We start from the raw sequence: 26,578 nt of genomic DNA on the forward strand, positions 1-26,578 counted from the left end.
TTTACTGACTTACAACCTAGTTTTACAGAATATTCACAGTACGATGTAATATTTGGATATCCTGCAAAGTAACCATGATTCATGTATAGACCGTTTGAATTCCCTACCATAGATTCTAAAGTCAAGGACTGCTATTGGGGCTTATGTAGGCTAAAAGTAACGTTCTTGCTCAAGCTCTTTTTCAGGAAAAATCAACCTGAGGACACGTGCGTCAAACGTACAGGAGTTGTTGCTTATAAACATCGTTGGTTCTGTTAATTTTGGGTTAATAATATAGCAACTTCCAGTTTCTTTCCCAGACTTTATGGATTGATGGCGTCTGTACTGCATGGTGTCCCTTTATTTTCGTCTTGTCAAATAGCTATGGAGAATCACTGAAGGTATTCATTTTAGGCTACATTGGTTAGGAAGCTTTGCAATAATGCAATAAAGGTTTTATTTGTTTTGGGTTTTTTTTGCCATTAAACCTCACCCAGTGGTTCTATTATTTTTCATCTTTTATAATTTTATTTATTGAATCACCATGAGAGCAGTTACGAAGCTTTCGGGTTTAAATCTTGGTTATAAAATGAAAGACCCGTACCTTCACCAGTGCCATTCTCCACCACCCAAAACCCCAGTATGCCCCCATCCCACACCCTCCCCCTACCTGTGGAGAGATGATTTTCACATTACACTCTCTCTACTTTGATCACATTCAATATTTTGACACTGGACCCACCATTATTATTTGGGATTTTACCCCAACACACAGAGCTGCTGAAAAGGCAACAGTAGACAATTTGTTTTCTATTCCTGGTTATGAATAACATATGATGTCGCGTGGTTGTAGTAGTGGCTGCGCGATTTTGAAATTCCAAAATTTTAACAATTAAATCTGGAGGGATTTCTTGCCAAAACCTGCTGGGTTCCAAGATTTGTTCCTGAGTCTGTGGGATCATGGCCGTTAAGCAGATTGATCGGGAGCCAGAAAGGCCATTAGTGGGCGGTGACTAGGGGTCTTGCTGGGATGGGGAGGAAAGGGCTGGTCCCACCCCCATCCCGTGAGGCCCCACATGTCTCATCACTGAGGGCCCAAACCTGACTGTCCAATGGCCTCTGGAGGATGGCGGCCACCGAGCCGCCAAGGGGGAGCAGGTGGAGGGACAGCACCCTTTCCTCCCTGGAATGGCCCAGCGACAGTAACCTACTGCAGGGTCCAGATGCATTTCTGCCAAAAGCCACTGGATTCCGAGATTTGTGTCTGAGTCTCTGGGATCATAGTCATTCAGCACCTTAATCAGGACCCAGAGAGGCCGTTCATGGGCGGCGACTTGATGTCACGTTGAGACGGGGAGGAAAAGGCTGGCTCCACCCCCATCCCATGAGGTCCCCCTTGTCTCATCACTGAGGGCCCAAACCTGACTGTCCAATGGCCTCTGGAGGATGGTGGCCACAGAGCCGCCAAGGGGGAGCAGGTGGAGGGACAGCACCCTTTCCTCCCTGGAATGGCCCAGCGACAGTAAACTACTGCAGGGTCCAGATGCATTTCTGCCAAAAGCCACTGGATTCCGAGATTTGTGTCTAAGTCTCTGGGATCATGGCCGTTAAACAGCTTGATCAGAAGCCAGAGAGGCCGTTTGTGGGTGACAACTTGGGGTCTTTTTGTTTAGGAAAGGGCTAGCTCCACCCCCATCCCATGAGGCCCTACGTGTCTCGTCACTGTGGGCCCAAACCTGACTGTCCAATGGCCTCTGGCGGATGGTGGCCAATGAGCCACCACGGGAGAGCAGGCGGAGGGAGAGCACCCTTTCCCCCCCGGGGTGGCCCGGCAACAGTAACCTATTGTGCGATCTGGACGCATTTCTGCCAAAAGTTGCTGAGTTTCGAGATTTGTTTCTGAGTCTCTGAGATCATGGCCGTAAAACAGCTCGATCAGAAGCCAGAGAGGCCGTTTGTGGGTGACGACTTGGGGGTCTTGTTGGGGAGAAAAGGGCCAGCTCCACCCCCATCCCATGAGGCTCTACGTGTCTTGTCACTTTGGGCCCAAACCTGATTGTCCTGTGGCCTCTGGAGGATGGCGACCAGTGGGCTGCCAGGGAGAACAGGCCAGGGCACGAAATCTATTCCCACCTGGGGTGGCCCAGCGCCTCTAACCTACTGCAGGGACTGGACACATCTCTGCCAAAAAACATTGGGTTTTGAGATTTGTTTCTGAGTCTCTGGGATCATGGCTGTTAAGCAGTTCAATCAGGAACCAGAGAGGCCATGTCTCCAATTATATAGCTGAACTGGAGGTGGTTTGTGGGTATATCTCCCACATATCTTTTACCTGTTTACTTTCTTGGTCAACTCTGCCTCAAGTTTTTGGGGTCTGGCCAAACGCACGGCAGCAATTTGGGGGTACCTGGAAGTCTGAAGGCGCCATCAGGCTGCTGATGCACTCGCCTCACAGGTACAGACTGACCTGCTGGTGGCACCATACCCCCAACCCAGTGCTTCTTAGGGTTTACTCCTGCCTCTGCACTTAGAGATTGCTCCTGCCAGGACACAGATGACTGGATGGGATTCCTGCCATTGAACCCAGATCAGCCACATGCAAGTACCCTACTCACTGCACTATCTCTTTAGCCCAAGATAAACGCTTTTAAGAAAATGGTTTACAGGCCCAGAGCAATAGTGCAGCTGGTAGGGCATTTGCTTTGGCCAATCTGGCTTCAATCCCTGTAATTCCATATAGTCTGCCCAAGCACTGTCAGGAGTGATTCCTGAGTGCAGAGCCATGAATAAGCCCTAAGACATCACCAGGGGTGGCACAAACATAAAGAAACAAAAAGAAATTGGTGTATCAGAATTCCATTGTAGAAACTGTTTGACTCATTTGACTCTATAGTTCTTCACTGCTAGCCAAAAATCTTTTCTAAAGAAACCTGAGAATAATCAGTTATCACTGGCAAAAAATAAATAATTTTATTAAAGTAGATATAGAACACTTGCTTGCTCAAATTTTAATACTGCTTTACATAGTTTGTGAAACAATTTCAATAATGGTCATTACTAAAAATTTCAATGGATCCAGATCTTTCACTTGTCAGACAGCTGATAATCTCCAGAGGAAAATACATCAAAATCATACATATAATTATAGAAGTTCTTATTATACATGTAGCCTGGATGGTACATTATCACTTTTGACAGAACTAGAAAACATTCAAATAAAGAAAAATAGATTGAAACTGGATGATAAACTTCTGATGGTTGAGGTCCTTCATTCAATCTTTTAGTAGTAAGAAAATCCAAAATTAGTAATGTTGAATTTCTCATCATCCATTCATCTAAAACCACAGTGAAAAATGTAAACCTTGTAAAGACAGTAAAATGGTTACTCTAGGTGTTTCACAAATAGCTGGTTATGTCATCCTTCAAGTGCTGGTGATTGCTGCACAGTGCAGAGAATGGGGTGGCCGGGCCGAAGTTGTCGTCGTAATTGTTGAGTCGTCCCCGTTCCCGTCGAGAGCCACCTCGGATATCATCTCCACTTTCATCTTGAGGTCCTGATTCTTTCTTTGGAGGTCCACGATCACGGAATTCAGGAAATCGATCTGTGTTAAAGGAGAGCGTGAGACGGTGAGCCATCTGCGGGAGCCATCGGAGCCCGCCACAGAGGAGGCTGGGCCCCGCTTCCAGTCCCCGCCCCAGGGTTGGAGGCAGCCAGAGCTCCCCTTTCCCTTCCTGAGCGCAAGCTCCCGGGTGCCCCAGGGAAGACCCCAGGAGGACATGCTGGGCCCCCTCGGTTCCTCTCAGAGCAGGGAGTCAAGAGGGCCTTCCCTCTCCTACAAAGACAGACTCACTTCTTTAAAATCCACGGGGCGGGGGGGGGGGGAATCCCACTTTACAAAGGTAAGCATGACTATAGGCACAAACATTCATGTTTCACTTAAAAACTGGCAGGTTTGGGTCTGAGTGATAGCACAGCGGGAAAGGTGCTTGCCTCGCACGCAGCCAACCCAGGTTTGATCCCTGGCATCCCATAGGGGCCACTGGAGAGCAGCCAGGAGTGATTCCTGAGTGCAGAGCCAGGAGGAAGCCCGGAGTATCGCCAGGTGTGGCCCCCAAAGAAAGAAGAAAGAAAACCATAAAGCTGACTGATTCTTTTTCTCCCTCGGGGCAAGTTCTGATGAGGAGTCTCTGAGAGTGCCCAGGCCCTCCCACACTGGAGCCAAGAAACACAGATCTCTCTTCCTCCAGGTGAAGAAAACAAACACAAAAAAACATGGAAATGTTCAGTTCCCAACAAGCCCATGCAGGGTCCACCTCCACAGCCCACATGCAAAGTTCACTTCAGTCCACATGTGCTGTCCAGGACAACGGCTGTTAAGTACAGAAGTGCAGGAAGTGAGGGTGTGCGGGAACTCCACAGGGCACTGGGACCCAGATGGTCCCCTTCCTTGGAGAGGATTCAAATTATAAAGTGTTGCAGGCCAGGTGGGATGGAAGGGGGTTTGGGAAGGAGAGACATCAAGGAGGCCCCAAGGCTGACTCCTGCCGCAGGCCAGACGCAAGCCTGGTGATGGTAGGTGCGGGCACTGGGGTCTGCAGCCAAGTGTGCACACCCCAGAAGACCCCACCCAGCTGTCTCCCTCGACAGGAGCAAGAAGCAGGAAGGCGGCCCAGAGGACCAGACTCCCCAGCTCTGCGCCCAGAGCATGCACAACGTGGCCGGGACAGCCACATGTTGGTGGACGTTTCCGTTTGCGACCGGACCTTCCTGATGGGAAGGAGGCCCTCCAAAGTGGTGTTCGACTCTGGCAAAGTGAAGATTTGCCAATTTTATGGGAGCCCGAAGCCCAGGTTCTGGGAGAGCAGCAGGAGTAAGGGCTGTGGAGGGGTCTGGCTTCTCGGCTCTGGCAAGGACGTGACCCCTTGACTGAAGGGATGTGTCCTTGTCCATGGGGCCTTTCACTCCGTAAGCATCACCTCTTGTGCTGGGAGCATGTGGGGATGGGGTTCCGGCAGCGTGTGCCCAGCCCCTGGTTCTCACGCGCGCCAGGTGAGCACCGCCCCTTCTTCCTCAGCTTCCTTCTTTTTGGCTTCTTTTATTGTGATTAATGAATTCATTTGGGGGGGGGGCTTTTGGGTTACAAGCCATCGTTGCTCAGGAGTGACTCCTGGCTCTGCACTCAGGGACCATATGGGATGCCGGAGATGGAACCTGGCTTGGCCACGTGCAAGGCAAACACCCTACCTGCTGTGCTGTAGCTCCGGCCCCACTCTCGGATATTTTAAATGGTAGGTATTCCCCAACTCTTTTGAAGCATACACACATATATACATATGTACATGTCTGTGTATGTATACACGCTCATCTATAACCTTTGTGGGTAGTCAGTTTGGTTTGTTTGGTGCGGTGGGGACTATGCCCTGGCTCTGTGCTCAGGGATCACTCCTGGCGAGGGAGGAGCAGCCCAGGCCGTCAGCAGTCACTCGAGCCCGGGAAAGTGGGGCTGTGTGGTCAGAGGGCACTGGCTCGCCTTCTCACGGTCATCAAAGAGCCTTGAAATGCTGCGTATGTCAACACATGTGGCTTCTCTTCCTGTCCCGGCCCAGGCTCTGGGCGAGCTAACTGGGGCGTCCAGTCCCTGCCGGGCTCCTTGCTCCGCCGAGCAGTCTGGGAATGGTCAGCTGTTCAGTGATCTCGCCAGGCCGCCCCATGTCCCCCAGATTCTGTGTGGTCACTCCGCGCAGCACCTCCCCAGGGGTCATACAGGGGTCATGCAGGGGTACACTTCCCCTCCTGTCCCATGCGAGAACCAGGGACCAATTACTCCTGGCAGTGCTCAGGGGACCAGATAGGATGCCGGGGATTGAACCTGGGTCTGGCGTGTGTAAGTCAAACGCCCTCCCCGCTGTGCTATCGCTCTGGCCCAGGATATAGTTTCTCTCAAGGCTGAGGCCGGGCCTACACGCCCTGGTCACCACCATCACCCACCTCATTCTGCAAGTTTGCATTGGTGTTCCTGGTGTCCTCCAGGGAGGCCAGGGTCTCTGTCTTCTCCTGGGACAGTTGCTGCATAAAATGCCTGGCATCTTCCGCTGTCTGCACAGCCTGGAGAGAGAAACCTCGTTGAGCCACGCCGGGGGGGGGGCAGGGAGGGGTTGGCAACAGTGGCACAACACAGCGCGAAACGCCCCACAAACCACCCACACCTGCCACAGTGGCTCCGGCCCCGCTGGCCGCCGGTTCATCCTGCGGGGACTCACGTCTGAGCCGCTCAGCAGCAAGACTGACACCCAGAAACAGCCCAGGGCTCCCAAGAGCCTCCATTCCTCACACAGAATAAAAATGACATGAGCGGACAGCTAAGCAGGCCTGGGTGGAAAGCGTGGGGGCGGGGGGGAAGGAGAGGAGATGTGAGCAGTGAGCACAGGTGTGGGAATGGGAGAAAGGTAAACCCTGAGTGAGCTGGGAAGAGAGAACACCTGCCCGGCACCAGGCACCCTCGAGTCCAGGCTGCCCTGCACCGGGCACACTGCTGGTGGCACAGGGCACCCCCGAGACCCAAGTGAGCAGACTCAGGGCAACCGCTCAAAGTCCCCCCGGAAGACAATGCTTTGCTTTACAACTTAGTGCCTCTCTCATGCCTTCCCTTACGTCTTGAAGAGCCACAGTGCAATCTTCCGTGAGAACTCCCCCCGGAAATGAACATACTGTCCTTTCTTGGTTTTATTCACAGCTTATGCCTTGTCCTAGAGGTCAGCAGGCACGTGGTGACGAGCTGTCCCTGAGCCCGCAGCAAACAGCCCGTGACACACGGGTTCCGTGGGGATCCACCGCTCCTTGTGCCGACGAAGAGCAATCCTCTTAACCGCTAAAAGGGGGTGCCCGGGGCCAACGGGGGTCGGGCCTGCTCCACTTTACCGTAAAAGACTGCAGCGTCTTGAGCTCTCTGATCTTGAAGGTGAGCCTGATCTTGTCCTTCCTCAGTATGCGGTTCTCCTTCTGGGCCTCCAGGAGGTTGGCCGAGACGTGGCTGCTGGTCTGGGCCAGCCGACTGACCTCCTTCTGGAGGAGGAAGTAACTGCCGGCCAGCTGCTCCTTCTCCCGCAGGATCTCGGCCACCTTCTCTTCTGACCGCGCCTTCTCCTCCAGCAGGTCCAGGTGCTCGGCCTGCAGCCCCTGGGCACGCGCCCGCAGCTCCTCCGCCTCCTGCTCCAGCAGCCCCAGGCGGCCTCGCAGCTGGCTGGCCTCGTGGGCGGCCGCCTGGGTCTCCTTGGCGCGGGCCTCCCGCTCCTGCGCCAGGGCCTGCTGTGCCGCGAGCCTGTCCTCCGCCAGCCGCCGGCACTCCTCCTGCCGCTCGGCGTCAAGCGCCTCCTTGGCCTGCAGCACGCTGGCGTGTGTCTTCTCCAGGCTGCGGGCTGCGTCCCTGGCCTCCTGCAGCGCCGCCTCGAGGGCGCCCTGGCTGGCCGCCAGCCCCTGGAGCTCCTGCTGCAGCGCCTCCAGCTCGGCCTTGTGCACGGTCTTGGTGGCCTCGTCCAGCTGCGTGCGCAGGCAGCTGGCCTCGGTGCCCAGCAGCTCCTTGGCCTGCAGCGCCGCCTCCAGGCTGGCGCCCAGCTTCTCCTGCTCCTGGCGCAGCAGGTCCTTCTCGAGCTGCAGCTCCTTGTTCCTCTGAGCCAGGCCGTCACGCTCCAGCTTCAGGGCCACGCACAGGCTGTCGAGCTCCAACTGCTTCTCGAGGGCCGACTCTTTCTCGGCCGTGAGCTCCTCGATCTCTTGCGCCAGCGACTTCTGATCCCAAGCCAGCTCATGATAGGAGCACTGCAGCTTCTGGATGATGTTGTCCTTGTCCTTGGCCAGGGATAGGTTCTCCAGAACCAGCTTCTTGACATGCTCCTCCAGCTGGCCCCTCTCCTCCAGGCCCTTCTTACACTCAGCCACCAGGCTGCTCTTGCTCATCTGCAGCTCCTCCACCAGGGCCTGCAGCCCCACCTTGGCGACCTGCAGGGCGTCGTTCTCCGCGCGCACCCTCTGGAGCTCCTCCTGCACCGCCCTGCCCTCTTCCAGCACTTTCTCTTTCTCTGCCTCGAGGGCTTCTCGGCCGAGCTGCTCCTCCTGCCAGAGCTTCTCTGCGGCCCGCCTGGCCTCAATGACCTTCTCTTTATCGAAAAGAATCGCTTGGTTCAACAGCCAGAGCTTCCTCTGCTCTTCCCGCAGCGAAGAGTTTTTGGCCTCCGCTTCCTTCAACTTCAATAGCAATGACTCTCTCTCTGACTTCAGAGAGAGCTTCTCCTTCGCCAGCAATTGATTCTCTGACCTCAGGGCCCTGCGATCCTCCGACATCAGCTCAATTTCCTCTGATGTTATTAGGTAAGTTAATGACTACAGAAACAAAAGCGGGCAAGAACGGAAACAAGAATGAGATCAAGCAGGCACAAGCAAGCCAAGCACTTAATGTGGCCTAAACACCAGAAATGAAAATGGCAGAGTAGTCTTACCTGCACACGCGTGCATACGTGCATGCACACACAAACACACAAACACGTGCGCGCACACAAACGCACACACACGCACACACACACACACACACTCGCAGGATGGAGAGGCTCAAACGCAGTTAGCTTCACAGGGTCAACATATCTACCTGCCTATTTTGTGGATGGGGGCCCCACACCTGGTGGTGTTCGGGTCTCGCTCAGGGTTCTGTGCTCAGGGATCACTGCTGGCAGGGCCGGAGGACCATACGGGATGCTGGGGATCAACCCGGGTTGGCCAAGTACAAGGCAGCACTACCCATTCTACTATCAGCCATTTTATTTTTGAAATGCCGTCTGAAATTATTCCTGACAGCTCCCCGGAAGTTTTAAGTACAGTTGGATCTTGACATTGGGGCATAAGATTTTTCCCCCCACTTCAATTATTCCATTACAAAATCCATCACTCTGTCATAGAAGGGATGCATTAAAAAACTAGTTTCCAGTACAATTCAAAGAACTACAAAAAGTATTTTGTTGTTGAACTTTGTGCAGGAGGGGAAGGGAAAAGCAACCATTGCTTGCAAAACGACTTTCACAGGGACAAACAGAGGCAGGAAATGGACTTAGTCCCAAAAGTTTTACACTTTATAGAAAATCCAGACTAATCCACCAAGCTTTGGAGACTGAAGCCAACAGGTTTTGCTTGCCAAACACAGTAACAACAAGTCTCAAAATGGAGACATTAGTGGGCCCGCTCGAGCAAATCGATGAACAATGGGAGGGCAGTGTTTGCAGAAATTTGGGAGGGGCCCAGGGGCTCCAGGAGGAGTGGCCGCACACGGGCCAGAGTCTCCCTCACCTGCTCTCCCTGCCCGTCAGCAACGGGTTGTGCGTCTTCGTTTCTGAGTCTCAATGCACACCATAGTTTAACCGCCATGTACTTTCCAGAACTTTCTGCAGCAAGGGCTATCTTCTCTGTCCAGCTCAGCAGCCATGAGCCGCAGCAGGCTACTGGCGTGCGCTGGGCAGCTGACCGCTGACGGTCAGGTTACTGGAATGGGACTGACCTGAGCATGCACACGAGGCTGCTGGCCACAGAACTGGGCCGTGCAGGTGGTCCAGAGAGGAGACGTAGCCCTGGCTCTGGTGCGTGGTGGAAAGAGGCCGGGCACCAACACACACGCGGGCCATGGCCGCCGCTCAGCAGCCCTGGTTTCCTCTGATGTAAGCTCGGTTCCGTTTTCTTTCCACTGGCTTATAGATATGTATACACACACATATACATACAAGCACATATATGTATAGGCATACACATATATGTATAAACTATACATGGGACCAAGTGTGTAAAACTGAAAATGTATCAAAATATGTACATATGAATTAAAATACACTTATTATATGGATATAAAGATGTACACATATGTACATGTTATGTATGTACACACATATATGTGTGTGTACATTATTTTCCTTCTTGTTTTGGGGTTCACACCCGGCAGAGGTCACGGCTTCCTCCTGGGTGCTTGGGGGACCATGGGGGATGCTGGGGATCCCCCGGTGGGTCACGTGCACAGCAAGTGCCCTCTCACTGCACTAGTTCCAGCCGCTTTATTTCTCCCCACTGAGCTTCGAACCTTAACATTTCTTTGATACATGAAAAAATGCCTTTGAGCAGTCAAGTGAAAACACGAAGGCCTGAACTTACTGAGCAAGCTAAAAACAAAACAGACAACCCAAGCTGGGGTCCCTGGGCTTCTATGTGCTCTGCCGGGCGCCCCGGGAGCAACCCCCTTCTGGCTCTCACAGGCGCCAACGGACGGAGGAAGTGTCTGAGGCTGCAGGCCGAGGCCCCCAACAGAGCCCGACCCCGAGACGGCGGCCCTGCGCCCACACACCTTGGCCTTGTCGGCTTGCGTCTTCAGCTCGGCCACCTCCCGCAGCAGGCTCCCGTTCTCCGCCTGCACCGCCTGCAGCTTCTCCTCCGCCTGCAGCAGCAGCTTCTGCAGGGCCTGCAGCGCCTCCTCGTGCTGCGCCTGGCTCTCCGTGGTGGACTTGGCGTGCTCGGCCTGCAGAGCCTGGGACTGGCTGCGGCTCACGTCCACCTTCTCCCCCTGCGGGGAGCCGGGGGCCACCATCAGCTGTGGGCCCCCTGCCTGCCCCCAGCACACACGCGCGCACACACACACACAACGCATACAATGCACACAAACACACAAACACACAAACATACCCGCACACACACGGCGACTCTGCTCACCAGCACATACACACACACAATGTGAGCCTCAGAGGCGATAGGGCCGAGCTCGCCTGAGGAGGCTTCGCTTTGCCCTCAGCAATGTAAAGATCAGCGTCCGACTCCCCTGGTACTCACCAAACTCCGAAGCTCTTTCTCCAAAGCCTCCTTCACTCGACTGACTTCGTTCAAGTTCTCCTGAAGACTACGAAGCGCTAGCTCCTTCCCCTGCAGCTCCTCGGCCAGGCTCTCGGCCTACCAGAGAGACAAGGATGGAGTGAATGGACCAAGGGGACGAACAGGAACAGGAAGGGGAAAACAAAACAGAAAGCACGTATGAGAAGCCCATGACCCAACACAACCCCGAAAAACAGAGGCGTGAGGTGAGTGCGATTGCCTGAAGTTCTCAAAGCCAAGGCCTTGGCGCCATCAGTTCTGGTGATGACTGTCTAGTGGTTACTGAAAACGGCTCAAACAGAGGCGTTTTCTAGACCTACATTTGGAGTGACCAGAAAATAAGAAAGCCTATGAGAAAGACTGACTTTCCAGGGGCGGGGAGACGGCACAAAGGGCTGGAGTACACACCAGGCCCGAGTTGGAACTGCAGCACCACTGGGCGAGCCTGAGATCGGTCCACAAGCTGAAAGACCCACTACTGCTGGGCGGGAGGACCCCAGAGCCGAGAGCATGGCTTGGCGAGGAAGAAGGACGTAAGCAAGGGAGGAGGGAGGCTAAGGATACGAAGGAGGGAGGGAGGAAACAGGGAAGAAAGGGAAAGGGAGGGAAGGGAGGGAAGAAAATGTTATCTTTTTTTTTCTTGGCCCGCTTGAGCTAATTGGTGAACAAAGGGAGGACAGTGACAATGACAGTGACCCTATGGGATGCTGGAGATCGAACTCACGTAGGCCGTGTGCAAGGCAAATGCCCTTCCCACTGTACTATCACTCTGGCCCCCAAGATTTACTTTCTTGTAGTTTCTTGTCTGTGACTTTAAAAGTTTGAGGGGTTTCAATATGAAATTTAAATTGAAGAACCTCTAATCCACTAGACAGCAGAACGTGACGTTTGTTACATCTTGATGCGAACAAGTGGTTCAACTATGCCCTGCTGTGTCCTAGGAATTGATTCTGTTTGTTTCTGGAATGTCAGCTAAGGAGTCCTGAGTCCTGAGAGGAACTCCCGGGGGTCTCTGGGTCCTTCTGTTATGTCTGTCAGTCCTGTCTACAAATCCCACAGCCCTTCCATCTTGGCCAACAGAGAAGTTTCTTCAACAAAGCGCACAGCGCCATGGGGGTCAGTGGGGGGCGGCTGGGAGGGTGCGTCCTGCCACCACAATCCTATAGGAGTTAAAGGGCATTTTTCCAAGGGGCTCCTGGGTGAGAACTGCAGCTTCCTCGGCTTGGCCCAGATCTCACTGTCTTGTCCTTCCCCAGGGTCAGGGCTACCATGAGAGTCCATGTCCGTGGCCAGCAGGAGGCCATGCTGGAAGGCGGACTTGGCCCAAGCACCCCTTAGAGGCTGAAAGGGATGAAATCTCTGCAGGGCTGGGCAGGGGCTTGTGCTGCAGGCAGGGAGGGGCCGGCAATGAGAAATACCAAGATGGGCCACGTCACCAGCCCTGAGGGAGCTCAGAGGCTCAGAGGCATTGAGCACCAGCTGGAAACTGAGGCGCCTCGGGGAGAGGTTGGCAAAGCCAGTCACACGAGCAGGTGGTCAGCAAGGTCAGGGAAAGAACCCTGCGGCCAGACTCGAGCCCAAGGGTCTGGGCGGACTCGGCGAGTACGCAGGGGGCCCAAGGGGGGGGGCAGAGGTTTGCTTTGGGGGCTCCTATCTTGTTTTCTCACTGGCCTTGTGAAGAGTTCTCAGTTTCAGAAAGACCCCAGACGGGCCCAATTAGCCGGGGCCAAGGCTTGCACGGCATCTGGGTGCTGGGGACCAATGACAGTCCCAGAATCGTGCCGACACGTTCTCAGTCCCATCAGAGGGAACCGCACGGGACGTGACCGGGAGACCTGTCAGCACCAAGCCGGAACACGGCGGCGAGCAGACAGACACACAGCATGCAGGGAGCGAGCGTGGAAGTGGGCGAGGGCACCCGGGTACCAACCTGCCACTCTCGGCCCGCTTTGCATTCTCTAACTCCTGAATCTGCTGCTCAGCCACCTGGAGCTGCTGCCTGAGCTTCTCCATTCCCAATTGACCTCGGAACTGGCCTTTCGGAGCCCATCGAGCTGCAAGAGCTTCTGCTGGGTGGCCTCCAGCTGCGCCGTGGCGTCGGCCAGGGCCTGGGCTTGCTGCCTACACATGGCCCGCAACCCCTCCAGGTGCGTTACCTTCGTCTCCGCCTCCTGCAGCTTGTTCAGGGCGTCCTCCATCTCCACCAGGTGCTGGTCCTCGGTCTGGTCGAGCTTGGCCCGCGCGGCCTCCAGGCTGTTCTTCTGCTCCTGGGCTGTCCTGACCAGCCGCGACCTGAGCGTCTGCAGCTCAAAGGCGTGCGCTGCACGCTCAGCCACCTGCTGGGCCTTCGAGTTCTCTACCTCCTGCTGGTACTCGAACTGCAGCCTCTCCATCTGCATCTTGAGCTCGGCCAGCTCGGCCGCCTCGGCGCCCACGCCCCGGCTCACGGATGCCTTCGGCTCGCCCATGGCCTGTTGGTGCGGGGCGATGGCCGTCTCCAGCTTGGACTTCCACGGGGCGATCACGTCCGTGTTTTCCTCGTTGGCATGGTCCAGCTTAGTTCTCAGCCCCTCGTTCTCCTTGGCGAGCTTCTCGGAGGCCGCCTGCAGGGCCTTCACCTCCTTCTGGTGGGAAAACAAAATTTCCATGAACTTAAAACAGGAAGGAAAAGAAGCAGAAATAGAAATTATTCTTTTGCAAACTGACTGTTTGCTTTTTCTTGTTTTAAGGAATACCTTCCAATAAACTGGGGTTCTAAAGGATTTGATTTGTGCTGCTCGACTGAAAATCAAAGCTGAGGCAAAGGCGTAGACCCAACTGTCAGAACGAGAGGAAAACGCTCATCAACAGCAGCCTCCGGCCCCAAGGAGCAGAGGTGCCTCCGCCGGGCCCTGCCAGGTGCATGACCCCTGGTATCCCTGTCTGATTCGGAGTCTCCAGCAGAAGTGGTCCCGGCGGGGTCGGCCAGGCCACCCCGCATCCTTGCCTGCACCCTGCAAGCCTCTGGGACCTGCCCGGGCTTTACCTCCAGGTCGCCCTTGGTGATGGACTCCTCTTCGACTCGGAACTGGAGGTCCTCCACTTTCCTGTGGGGGAGAGGGAGAGTTGTGAGGGGCGTCACTGCTGCCCCCCTTGAGGGCCACCATCCTGTAGATGCACGCCTGACCCAGCCCCCGCCTCCACACACAGGAGGGCTGAGAGAGTCAGCGAGGGCCAGAGCGAGAGTACAGCGGACAGGGCATTTGTCTTGGCACGTGGCCGTCCCGGGTTCAATTCCCAGCATCCCATTATGGTCCCCTGGGCAATGCCAGGAGTAATTCCTGAGTGCCGAGGCAGGGAGCATCGCTGGATTGACCCAAAAAGAAAAAAAAAAAAGTCAGCGAGTCCCCTCGGCTGTGAGCACTGGGTGGTACCCGCAGGCTACAGGAGGAAGCTCTGTCGAGCCAACGCCAGGCACAGTGTCATATCAGCCTTTTCTGCCTCGCAGCTAACAGAGGTGGTTAGAGACTGACCAGGTGCGCGTGCCAGTCCCTCCCAGCCAGCGCCTGTCCCCGCATCGGGACAACAACTGAGCCCCTGGGGGAGAAGCAGCAAATGACTCGGGGCCAGGGCGGGGGGATAGGAGGGGCTCCCAGGGGACGTGGTGAGTTCAGCATGTGGAGCTGAGGGGCTGAGCCGGGCACTGGCAGTGCCCCTGGGCACCACACTGCCGGGAGCCCATCTGAGAAGACCGTCTTGGCCGGCACCCCGTGTCCGTCTGTCTGCAGCCTGGCCTGAGCCCTGCCTGTCTGCTGCCGTGCCCCATGGGTGCTGCGGGTTTCCTCCCGCCCAGGATTAACCCCAGGGACTCCCACAGGGCCCCACTGGGATACGACAGTTCCCGGCCACCCAGCACAGGTCTCCTGAACACCAGGCCACGTGGACACAGCAGGGAGGGCCGGGGGTGGCTGGGCTCCAGTGAGCTCCCCCCATCCCCCCCAATGAGGCCACTCTCAGGACTGGGCACCCGCTAGTTTGTGGTTCTCACAGCCCTGGAAGGCCAGGAGCACCCCACCCGAGGCAGCCCCCCAGCTCCTGGCACGGCCTCACCTCTTCTCCTCCTCCAGCTGGTTCAGCAGCTCCACCTTCTCCCAGTCGGTCGCTTCCAGCATGGCCCGCAGCTCGTCCATCTTGGCCTCCAGCTCCAGGACGTGCTGTGGAGGCAACTGCGCGTGAGTGTCCTCGCCCACCCCCGACAGCCCTCTGTGGGCTGGCACCGCCACCTGCCACCGCGGCATGCTGAACACGTCTCCCACCTAAGCCGCAGCGTTTCTGGAAGGCCGGGGGGGAACCACACCACGAAAGCACCAGCGGGGATAACTCGGCGCTCCCTGAACCCCCACGGGGTGAGCAGAAGGTGCATGCGATCAAACCACGCGCCGGATGCCACCGCAACGACGGCAGACGGGGACCCACGGCCTCTCCCTGCACCGCCTGCACCAAGGTCGCGCCCAGCATTTGCCGCAAGCGTCTCTTGGCCCCGGCACTGCCGTCTGCACAGACGTCACCTGGTCGTGCCCGTCCCAGCCAGGGCCAGCTCCTGCTCTATCTCCCCCACATGGCTCGTGGCCTTGGCCACCTCCACCCGCTCCAGGTCTCGCTCGGCCAGCAGCTGCTCAATGTGCTGCTGCTTCTCCTTCAGCACCTCCTGGAGGGCGGTTGTGCTGGAGATCTTGCAGGCATAGCGAGAGGAGGTTTCTGGCAACTGCAAAGGAAAAAGAGACGTGAAGGGGGTGGGGGTGGCGGACGCGGGCATGCACACGGCTATCCTCAGCAAAGCAGATGGAGCAGCGCTGCATCCGTGCATATGGGCCAGCGACTCTCAGCAGAAGCGTCTTGAAACCTTCCCGAAGGTCCTTGGACGGGACCTGGGCTCCACTGACCTCGGGCCTCGTGGGAATCCAGAGACTCTTCTGCAGAGCTGGAGGCAGCCCCCTCCACAGCCCGCTCTGGCCTGAGCTTCCTTAAGGCTGAGCCCTTGGCATGAGCTTGAGGCCGGCTCCAGCATCTTCAGCCTTGCAGGTCCGTCAGGGTCTCCCAGGGCAGCCTGGCCCTTCTCTCTTCCTCTTCCTTCCAGCTCACCTCGCTCTCCCCAGCACCCGCCCCAGGCCTGAATAGCAGTAACCAGAGACTCTTGTCTCTGGGAATGGCCCCGTGCCCCTGAGGGTCACTGGGTGTGACCCCATAAAAGACCCCTGTGCCATCTGCCTTCGAAAGGGGGGATGAGAGGCTAGAATGGTAAAGTTGCGGGGAAGGCGCTGGCCTTGCACGCCGCTGCCCGAACTGGATCCCAGGTACCCACCCCATAGGGTCCCGAGCCCACCAGGAGTGACTCCTGAGTGCAGAGCCCGGAGTAAGTCCTGAGCATTGCTGGGGTGTGGCCCAAAATCCAGGAAAAAAAGGAACAAGTGGTGGGTGAGCATGTGTGAAGGCTCACGCCCAGCGAGCAGGACAGCAAGGGCAGCTCAGGGGAAGACCAAGCACAAAGGGAAGGAGAGAAGAGGCAAAGACAGTGAGGAGGGGAGGGGAGTGGGCTGGAGGGCCGCGGGGACCGGGGGTCCTGTCCGTTCTGTCCTGGGCTCGTGGTCACTCATGGTCGCTCTGCAGACCAGTTTCCTTGCGGCACAACGGCCCCTGCAGGCGGGGACACAGCGGGACCTGGTCTTCATTCTTCAGGCACACGGTGGCGGGCGCTGGGGCGGGGGTGGCCGAGGACGTCTGCTCCTTCTGCCCGGCCACGCCTGACCCATCGCCCTGCTCTTGCCGCTTCCCTGCATCATCTGAGCTGCTGCCAATTGCCTGCTGACTGACAGGCCCAGCAGGGCCCAGGCTGTCCACTGCTGCTTTGCCTGCTGCGAACTCTCGAGCTACCTGGTTCTGTCCGGGGAGCGGGTCATCCTTGCCTCTGCGTAAGGATCTGGCCGTGACTCCCCAATACACTTAAAGTATATTGGTCAGATTAAATGCTCTCCCCAGGGCCAAAGAGATTTCTTTTTTGGGGGATGGAAGGTGCTTTCAGAGGTTCAAGATCCAGCACTGTCAGGAGTGACCCCAAGAGCAGAGAGCCAGGAATAAGCCCTGAGCACCCCTGAGTGTGGCCCCAAAACCAAATAATAAATAAATAAAATTTCTAGGAGCACACGAGCTCTCGGGCCCAGCCATGTGCAGTGCTGCCGGGAACTGCAGTCAACTCTGATTTCAAGGGGTGGCTGGGAAGAGCTTGACAGCCTTGGGGGTCTCCACCAAGACCTGGGCTCAAACCCCCTCCACCGGGAGCAGCCCCCAAGCACCACGCCTGGAGTCCCTGAGCACTGCCAGGTGAGCCCCAAAACCAAAGAGCAAAAATAAACTAGGAAAGGTGGGCGGCGGTGTTCCCCGAGCCTCCTGGCCTGAGCGGGTGGGGCCGGCTGGACGCACGCGCTTCCTGGGCCCGAGACAGCTCCCTGAGGAAACGAGCACGGGAGCGAACGGCTTCTTTCAGCCAACCGTGGAGACGAGACTGCGAGGTTCAGGCGCCGGAGCAGGGAGAAAGCAGCACCCCTGGTATGGGGGGAGGCGGTGCTGAGGGGCGGGGCAAGGTCGGGGCCACGAGCTGAACTCAGGATGTTGATGCCAAAGCCTCTGCCCTGCGCATGGTGTGTGAGGCCCCAGGCTCCATGCCAGCAAGGCCGGACCCTCTGTGGGAGCCTGGTACCTCAGAAGAGCAACTCAGCCAACACGCGAACCGGGAGGCTCCCCCAGGGCACGCACGGACCTGTGTGCATGTATGTATGCGTGCACGTACGTTCCTGTGGGCATGTCTACACACAGCTGTGTGCGTGCGCGCGTTCTGTCTATGCAGGTACGTGCCTGTGTGTATACACCCATCAGCCTGTGTATATACGGTATGCACTACGTGTACATGTATGAGTGCCTGTGTGTGTGTGAACGCTTGTGTGTGCACGTATGGAATTACGTTGTGGGTGTATACTTCCATGAAGCCACACAGACTCATTCTATATTCCTGTCATATGTGCTAACGGTGATGTGCAGTGTAGGAGTGAGCTCCACCCTGCGTAAAGATATGCAAGGCAGGGGCCAAAGAGCTGGAGAGCGAAGCCCCAGCGCTGCCCAGGCTCAATCCCGGAGGCCCGCCAGGAATAATCCCGAGCACAGAGGCGGGAGAAAGCCCTGGGCTCTGCCAGGTGTGACCCCAGAACAGAACAAAACAAGACAGCAGGGGGAGGCTGGAGATACGGCTCAGGCGTGGGGCTCTTGCTCGGATGTGGGAGGCCCCGGCTCAACCCCAGCACTGCAAACGGCCCCTTCAAGCACTGCAGGGTGTGGCCCACAGTCAAGCAGAAAAAGAAAACCGAATTCCACAAACGGGCTGGCTCGCGAGGGAAGGCGAGGGGCTTCTGAGTCTGCTCCCCTCCTGAATGGCGAGGCGAGGGGAAGGAGGAGTCGGACGTGAGGATGGAGGCAGGGCAGAGAAACCTGGTGGTGGTCAAGCAAGACAGGACTGGCCCCAGGCCTGTGCCCACGGCGCGCGGCCTCCTGGCTCCCGTTCCCGTGTCACCTGTTTTGTATCTTCCGTTGCACACACACTCACTCCCTCCTCTTCCGCATCGAGGGTCAATGCAGGGAGCAGAGGGGGCGGCAGGAAGCGCAGCCCCCAGCAAAGCCAGCCCCCCGGGACACGTCTCCATCGTGGGCCCGTTTCCCTGTGGACAATATCTCAGGACACCCTTGCACAGTCGGACACACTTTAGTGTTTAGGACTCAGAGAGACGTGAGGGGAGAAGCCACGAGGCCCCAGCTTTGACTTGCGGCCCCGCAATGGACAGAAGTCAAGGCCCCTCTGTGTCGACAGGGGTGCAGAGGGACAGGAGGGAGCAGGGAGGGACGGAGAGAGCAAACAAGCAACGCCAAGCGCCAAGCGTTCCCCAGAGTCCCTGGGTCCCGCTCTGACCCTCCGACGCCCCCTTCAGCTTCCCCACTTCATCGCTACGGCAGCCTGGGGCCGGAGACGAGCCCTGAGCACCGGAGGAAAGGCCCATCCCTGCTCCTGTCACCGGTGGTGGCTGGGAAGCCACTCGCCTGCCCCCCGGAGCTGCCCAGCCCACCCGGTCCTGTTCCGCCTCTCGCCCCTGGGGCCTGGGAGTCTGTGGGGGCCTGAGTATCGCACAGGGCGGGGAGGGGGCTGCTTACTAGTCCCGTGTGGCTGGGCCTGCTGCTCACGGATGAGGCCACGGAGCTCACGGAGCTGAGCGAGGAGGCCGACGGGCGGCGCTTCAGGCTGGCGGGGGTGGTGGCCATCACACGCCTCGCGGGGGCCGCCTTGGCCTTGGCCGGTGTCGTGGAGGGGAAGCCGATCTTGGTGACTTTGTGAATGGGAGCAAACAAGCCGTACTTGGGCTGACACTGGAAGTACCTGCGGACAACGAGGAGGGGGGGACAAAAGACACCTTTGGCAAGAGAGACAGGCGCCGACCGCGGAGTCCACTGAGTCCCACAGTCTCACACCCCCACAAACTAACACGCTCCCACAGCCCCACACTCCCACACAGTCACACCCCAACCAACTCTCCCACACTCTCACACTCCCACTCACCCCAACAAACACACTCACACCCCAACCAAGACTCCCACATTTCCACAGCCCCACACTCACATACACTCACTCCCCAACAAACACACACACTCACACACCCCAACCAACACTCCCACACACTCACGCCAACCAACACACACTCACACTCACACCCCAACCAAGACTCCCACATTTCCACAGCCCCACACTCACACACACTCACACCCCAACAAACACTCCCACACTCTCACACTCCCACTCACCCCAACAAACACACTCGCACCCCAACCAACACTCCCACATTTCCACAGCCCCACACTCACATACACTCACTCCCCAACAAACACTCCCAGACTCACCCGAAGAAACACACACACTCACATCGCAACCAACACTCCCACACTCTCACACTTCCACCAAAACAAACACTCACATTCACACCCAAACCAACACTCCCACACTCCCACAAACTCAAACCCCAACACACACACACTCACACCCCAACAAACACTCCCACATGCTCACAGCCGCCCCACACTCGCACACACTCACTCCCCTAGAAACACCCATTCACACACAACCAACACTCCCACACACTCACACCCCAACCAACACACACTCACACCCCAACAAACACTCCCAGACTCACCCCAAGGAACACACACACTGACATCGCAAACAATACTCCCACACTCTCACACTTCCACCCCAACAAATACACACACTCACACCCCAACAAACACTCCCACATTTCCAGAGCCCCACACTCACACACACTCACTCCCCAACAAACACTCATACCCTCCCACAGCCCCACACTCACACATACTCAAACCCCAACTAACACACACTTACACCCCAACCAACACTCCCAAACACTCTCACCCCAATAAACACTCCCACACTCACCCCAAGAAACACACACACTCACACCCCAACCAACACTCCCACACTCTCACACTCCCACCCCAACATACACACACTCAGAGCACAACAAACACACCCACATTTCCACAGCCCCAAACTCACACACACTCACTCCCCAACAAGCACTCATACCCTCCCACAGCCCCACACTCACACACTCACACCCCAACTAACACACACACTCACACCCCAACCGATATTCCCACACTCCTACACACTCACACCCCAACCAACACTCCCACAGCCCCACACTCACACACTCACATCCCAACTAACACACACACTCACACCCCAACCGATATTCCCACACTCCCACACACTCACACCCCAACCAACACTCCCACACTCCCAACGTCCCACACTCACACTCACACCCCAACAAAAACACACTTACACTCAAACCCCAACAAACACTCCCACACTCCCACAGCCCCAGTCACACACACGCACACCCAACCAACACTTGCACGCTCTCAAACCAACAATGACACGCTCTCATTCCCTCACAAACATGCTCACACCCCCAACAACACTCACATGCTCATGCCCTCACCAACATTCACAGCCCCACACTCACACGCTCACATACACACACCCTCCTACATACATATCCACACTCCGAAGCACACACATTCATACATTCACACACACACTCCCTCGCACGCCTCCCACCCCCACCGCGCAAACCAAGGGCGATTCCAAGCAGCCTCCCCGGCATCTGAAGGGCGACAGCAGGCCCGGGGGTTCCTGCGGGCAAGCACAGCTGCATGTGGGAGCCCCAGGCTGTCCCCACATCCCTGCAGGGTCCCCGAGTGCCACCGGAAGTGGCCCCGCCTAAGAACCAAGTGAAGTGGCCTGCAGTCTCCTCAGCGCCTCCCGGGCACCGTGCATTGCCCCAGGCTGTCTGGGGGGGGCAGGAGGACCCACCTCGTTCCGGCCACGGCGCCATCGTTCTTGCCCAGCGGCTTGTCCAGCTCCACGCCGCACCAATCCCCCTTGGCGAAGTTCGTCTCCCCGAGGAAGCGCACCACACCGGCCTCCACGCCTCCCACCTGCCAGAGGGACGCGGGTCAGGCACTCTGGACTGCGCAAAGCGCCCCCACCCCCGCGAAGGAACATTCTGGCTTCAGAGTAGGGATTTCCGGAAGAAACCCCAAAGGTCAAGGTGCCATTTCCCCCTGCAACCCCTACAGGGTGAGCAGACGCTGCTGCTCAGTGTCCATGCAAGGCAGCGGCGTTCACGCCCACTCGCTTACACCGGTGGCCTGGCTGACCACACCCCTGGGAATCTCTGACCCAGGCCAGCCACCTGGTGTGGCGAGGGGGTCCCTGCCCCGCGGGTGTGGGAGCGGAGCCGTGGCAACCCCACCGCTGGAGAACAATTAAGCCAGAAACCAGCTAGAGGAAAATGACTGTTCTCATATCTTAGCGGAGTTCGATTTTCCAGTTCTCCTTCACTATGCCTTGGCTTGATGCTTGGCCCCCGGGACGCAGAGCAAAACAGAATCACAGCGCTGGACACTGACGGGAATGCTGACAAAAAGGGCCAGAGCACCGGGGGAAGGGCACTGGCTTTGTGTGTGGCCACCCTGGGTTCAATCTTCAGCACCCAAGATGGTCCCCCTAGCCCGCCAAGACTGATTCCTGAGTGCAAAGCCTGAGTGACCCATAAGCACTGCCAGGAGTGGCCCCAAAACCAAAAAGTCAAAACAGAAAGGGGGGAGAGAGAGAGAGAGAGAGAGAGAGAGAGAGAGAGAGAGAGAGAGAGAGACCTCAACTAATAATGCCTGAGAGCGCGGTTTTCTTTTTTCGGGTCTGGGGCAGGACTGGGTTCACGTGCTCGGGGGTCACTCGCAGCACGAGGGGTAGCAGCGTCACCCAGGACTGTCTCTGTGAGTCCTGAAGTGCCATGTGCAAAGGCCCTGGCACAGCCTCCGTGGCCACGCGTGGGCCCTGGGCACTGTGAGTGTGACAAGGAATAAAAGAACAAGAGACAGGTGGCTGGGGTGGTGGCCCTGGGCTGAGAAGAGGCTGCAAAGTTCATCGGCGAAGAATTTGGCACAGAACATGCCGTCCCTGACCCGGAAACAGCCTCCTGGAACAGCACAGCTGGAAGCCAGTCACGTCTCTCAAGACCCTGACTTCATATCCTGGAAATATCATCTGCCCAAAACTGCCGCAAGCCTGTCTCCAGAACATTCTGTCAGAGCTCAGCTGGAGAGAAGGGAAGTGATCTCCCAAGGTCAGGAGAACCACCGCACATCAGCCCGGAGAAGCTCTTCACGGTTGGGCTCTGAGACGCCACAGGACGGACAGAGTGACCTCCCGCTCTGAGACACCATAAGACTGACTGTCCCGCTCTGCGACCCCTGCCTACTTGCGAGCACAGACGGGACTTGAGGTCAGAGCTGGGCATTTCCAGTGAGCCCACTGAGGGTCCCTGAGTCTCCAGAGAGAACCAAAGTAGCACAAGCATGGGGGCAGTCTGTCCACTGCCAGTGACAGGGAGTGCCAGGGGCAGGGGACCGCCTTCCACAGGCCTAAGGCTGGAACAGCCGTCTCAGAGCCTCCGAAGGGCTCCTCCGAGGTCAGTCACGTAAACATCGGGGCCAGCTGGCGCAGAACCTGGACTTCCTGTGCGCAGGGAAGAATGGGGCAAAGGGCAGGAGGCCCTTTGGAGAGCCGGGAGGGCGCCAGCCCTGCACGGGAGCTTCGCCTCGGTGCCCCGAGGCCAGCCCCCACTCGCCACGGCCTCCTGACCACGGCTGCGTTAGGCCGTGGAGCGCCAAGCAAACCTTCCTTGAATTAGGAAAAAGACCAAAGAAAGTGTTTGGGTTTTCTTTTTTCCCCCTTCTTCTTTCAGAAAACAGCCATTATGCTGGTTGTGGTCCCCCAAAAAAACCCTCAAAAACTTCATTTTGAAAGGCGTGCTCGAGCTGAGGTATGGAGCGATGGAACAGCACAGCGGGCAGGGCGTTGGCCTTGCACACACCTGCCCGGATGTGGTCCCTGAGCACAGGGCCAGGACTCAGCCCTGAGCACCACCACCAATAAATGAATAACTGATCAGAGTTATTCACCGCAGAGCCAGTGGCAGTGTCCCCGCTCCCTTGTTCCAACGACACTGGTGTCCCTATGTCCGGGTGTGGACGGTTGTGAATGCAAGTTAAAAAAAAAAAGTCTTTTTTCTTCTTTGGGTCTTTGGGTCACACCTGGCGATGCTGAGGGGTGAGTCGTGGCTCTGCATTCAGGAATCATTCCTGCGATGCTTAGGGGACCCTATGGGATACCGGGGAACCCAGTTTGCTGAGTGCAAGGCAAACACCCTCTCTGCTGTACTACTGCTCCAGCCCCCCAAACAGTCTTTAAACCGTGAGTCTCCTCCAGCTCCAATTCCCTCCCCGTGTTACTCTTTGGCCATCCCTGAACCCTGACCGTGACCCTCCAGGACCCTCCGAGGGCCACCCTGCGCCTGCACAGCTCTCCTCTCCGGCCTCCACAGCTCTGACACCGGCCTGGCGATGGCCATCCCTGTGGTCCCCGGGAAGCCACTGGCTCCGGGCCAGCCCCCAGTCTGTCTGGTCAGAGCCGCCCGCCTCAGACGTCCCCGAGGTGACTTTTCCCGGCCGCTTCCCACGGGTTCTGAAAGCGTTATTGAGTGCTTCTGCTGGGGAGAACAGTTGTCTACAGCCAAGCGCCTCTGCTTAGGGGAGCTGTGCAGAGGAATGGGCTTGGGGTGGACTGAGGATGCCATGTGCAGGGACCTGGTGACCCCCACCAGAAACTCATCTCACAAAGGGTGCCCCCTCGCCCCCACCGAAGGCCTTCCAGGAGCTGCTCAGAGAAACCCAAGAGCAGGTGCTGAGTCTGAAGATCGAGCAACCAAGACAGCAAAACATACTCTTGAGAATGTTCCGGAGACGGGTCCCTACCCGTGGCCTACCCAGGGTCCATCCCCGACACCCCAGATGGTCCCCTGAGCCCTACCAGATCCCTGAGTTCAGCACCAGGAGGAAGCCCTGAGCATGGCCAGGTGTGGCCCAAACACCAAACCACACACGTCTGGAGAGACGGCTCAGGGCTTGCGCACGGAATGGCCTGGAGCGGCTCAGGGTGAGCCCTGTGACGCCCCAAACACAAACATCACAAACCAGAGCAATGGAACCGATTTCCAACTTTGTTCATTGGTTTGTTTTTTGAGTCACAGTCAGAGTGCTCAGGGCTTACTTCTGGCTTGGTGCTCAGGGATCACTCCGGGATGTGCTTGGGGGACTGTACATGGGACCAAGACTTAAACCCCGGGTCAGAGGCATCCAAAGCACACGGCCTCCCCACGGCATGACCCCTCCACCCTGTTTTGGCTAAACTGGTAAAACTGGCAGCATCCCCGCACGCATCCATCACGCTGGAAAGTGCAGGACCAGGTGTCCTGGCTGCTCGTGCTTCCACCCAAACCGCGAGTCTGGGAAAGCTGATGGACCAGACAGGCGAATGGACACCCACCCGCGACCGCTGCCCTCGGCACTCACCAGCACCCGGTCCCCGAGCTTCAGCTCCTGCTCCCCGTTCTTGAGGGAGCCAGCCTCCGAGAGGTTGGAGATGGACTCGCTGGCCGTCCTGGTCAGGTTGCTGATGTGAGGGGTGGCCGGTGCCTCCTTCGCGGAGGGCTGGGGTGCCTTCGGGGCGGCCGCAGGGGCCGGGGCGGCCGACAGGGGCGGTGTGGCCTGGGCAGCAGGCGCTGGCTGCAGGCCGTTGGTCTCATCGTCGGCCTGCCAGCTCCTGCTCAGCTTGGACGGCCGGATGAAGATGCCCTTCAGCGGCTCGCACTGGAAGTAGCGCACACCCGCCACTGAGCCGTCGTTCTTGCCGATGGGCTCGTCCAAGACGATCCCGGCCCACTGACCAGGGGCAAACTGGGTCTCCCCGAGGAACTGGATGAATCCAGGCTTGTTCCCCTTCACCCAGACTCGTTCCCCGACCTGGAAGTCGTCCACAAACTCCTCCTGCGTCTCCGAGGAGGGGGCGCTGGGGGTTTTCTCCCCAGGCACGGACTTCTCAACGGGAGCAGCCGCTGGAACAGCAGAAAGGGTCAGAAGGGTCAGAAGGGTCAGGAAGGGCCTGTCCAGGTCCAGTTAAAGTGTGGTTGGGGGTGGCCACACCCAGCAGTGCTTGGGACTACTCCCAGCCAATGCCGGGGGCTGCTTGTGGTGAAGCCTGGCCGGGCCCGCCGTGAAGGGGACGTGCCTACCTACTGCAGCATCCCAGGCCACAGTCATATTTGGGCAGCTGAGGGGAAATCTTTGGACACACCCCGTGATGCTACGGACCAAGCCAGGAGAAAGCTCCAACACAGTGTCTTATTTCTGCTGTGTCCACTGGCCCATCTTCTTTTTCTTTTAGGGGGGGAGCACTCCAGCCAGTCCGCAGGGCCTATTTCTGGCTCTGCGCTCAGGGTCACTCATGTGAGGTTGAGGCTGGAGAGTCCCATGGGGTGCCGGTTGCCCTCCCCACTGTACTGTGGCTACGGCCGGCAATGAGGCCCTTTAGTCCAGGTGAGTCCACCTCCCTCAGCCTGTCCCCAAGCCCGGGCGAGGGGGCTAGCAGTTAGGAGGGAGCGTGTTGGTCGCCTCAGCTGTCACCAGTTGCCGTGACACTAAAGTCACAGAACGTGAGACTCGTGTGTGAGAGCTGTCCCCAGAGCCATGAACGTGCCTACAGCTCAGGGAGCCCTTCCCGGGCGAGGACTCGGGAGGGGGTTCCCGGGTGGAAATGAGTCTCCCCTGGCCCGGGCTGAGCGCACTTACCGGCCGAGGGCACCTTCAGGGCCCAGCTCCCATGCTTGAGGATCTTGGTGGGGGCCTTCAGCCCGCTGGGCCTCAGCAGACTCATGGTCAGGTGGTCAGACGCTGCCGCGGCCACTACCGGGCCCTGACTGTCGAGCCCACTGTGGGGCCTTCTGAGGCGCACTCGTTCTCAGGGATAAATCTCTGAAGAGCAGAGGAGAGAGTCTGTCTCACGGGAGTGACCACAGCAGCTTCCGGAGCCCAGAGAGCTGCCAGTCTGACACTCGCCACCCCGAGTGCGACCCCCAGCCTCCCGCACAGCCCCCTGAGCCCACCAAGTGCCATTCCTGCACAAAAACTCAATCCCAAACAGACAAACAAACAACAGCA

The 26,578-nt window shown here is 57.5% G+C and overlaps 2 protein-coding genes across 2 annotated transcripts; both read right to left on the bottom strand.

Annotated features, from left to right (window-relative positions):
- Nucleotides 1-3,382: 3,382 nt before the first annotated feature.
- On the bottom strand, nucleotides 3,383-10,881 carry LOC130042695 (CAP-Gly domain-containing linker protein 1-like). Its single transcript, XM_056134849.1, has 3 exons — nucleotides 10,829-10,881; nucleotides 5,969-6,085; nucleotides 3,383-3,581 (listed from the first exon to the last, which is right to left on the bottom strand). The coding sequence occupies exons 2-3, from the start codon at nucleotides 6,050-6,052 to the stop codon at nucleotides 3,402-3,404; spliced, it is 264 nt and encodes an 87-aa protein (XP_055990824.1). The 5' UTR covers nucleotides 6,053-6,085; nucleotides 10,829-10,881; the 3' UTR covers nucleotides 3,383-3,401.
- Nucleotides 10,882-13,260: 2,379 nt separating this feature from the next.
- LOC130042678 (CAP-Gly domain-containing linker protein 1-like) lies at nucleotides 13,261-26,294 on the bottom strand (the record flags this gene model as incomplete). Its single annotated transcript, XM_056134824.1, is given in 9 exon segments — nucleotides 13,261-13,494; nucleotides 13,899-13,953; nucleotides 14,957-15,060; nucleotides 15,415-15,431; nucleotides 15,434-15,611; nucleotides 19,097-19,319; nucleotides 21,333-21,457; nucleotides 24,935-25,476; nucleotides 26,210-26,294. Coding segments are annotated over 9 exon segments (1,563 nt in total), but the record flags the coding sequence as incomplete, so codon positions are not given.
- Nucleotides 26,295-26,578: the final 284 nt, after the last annotated feature.

Source organism: Sorex fumeus, unplaced genomic scaffold, assembly GCF_029834395.1.
Source record: "Sorex fumeus unplaced genomic scaffold, SorFum_2.1 ptg000107l, whole genome shotgun sequence".
Classification (NCBI taxonomy): Eukaryota; Metazoa; Chordata; class Mammalia; order Eulipotyphla; family Soricidae; genus Sorex; species Sorex fumeus.

Coding starts and splice junctions, on each gene's coding strand:
- LOC130042695 (XM_056134849.1), bottom strand. CDS start 6,052: ATGCAGCAACTGTCCCAGGAGAAGACAGAGACCCTGGCCTCCCTGGAG. Junction 3,582..5,968: donor ATGCAAACTTGCAGAATGAG/GTGGGTGATGGT, acceptor CCTTTAACACAG/ATCGATTTCCTGAATTCCGT.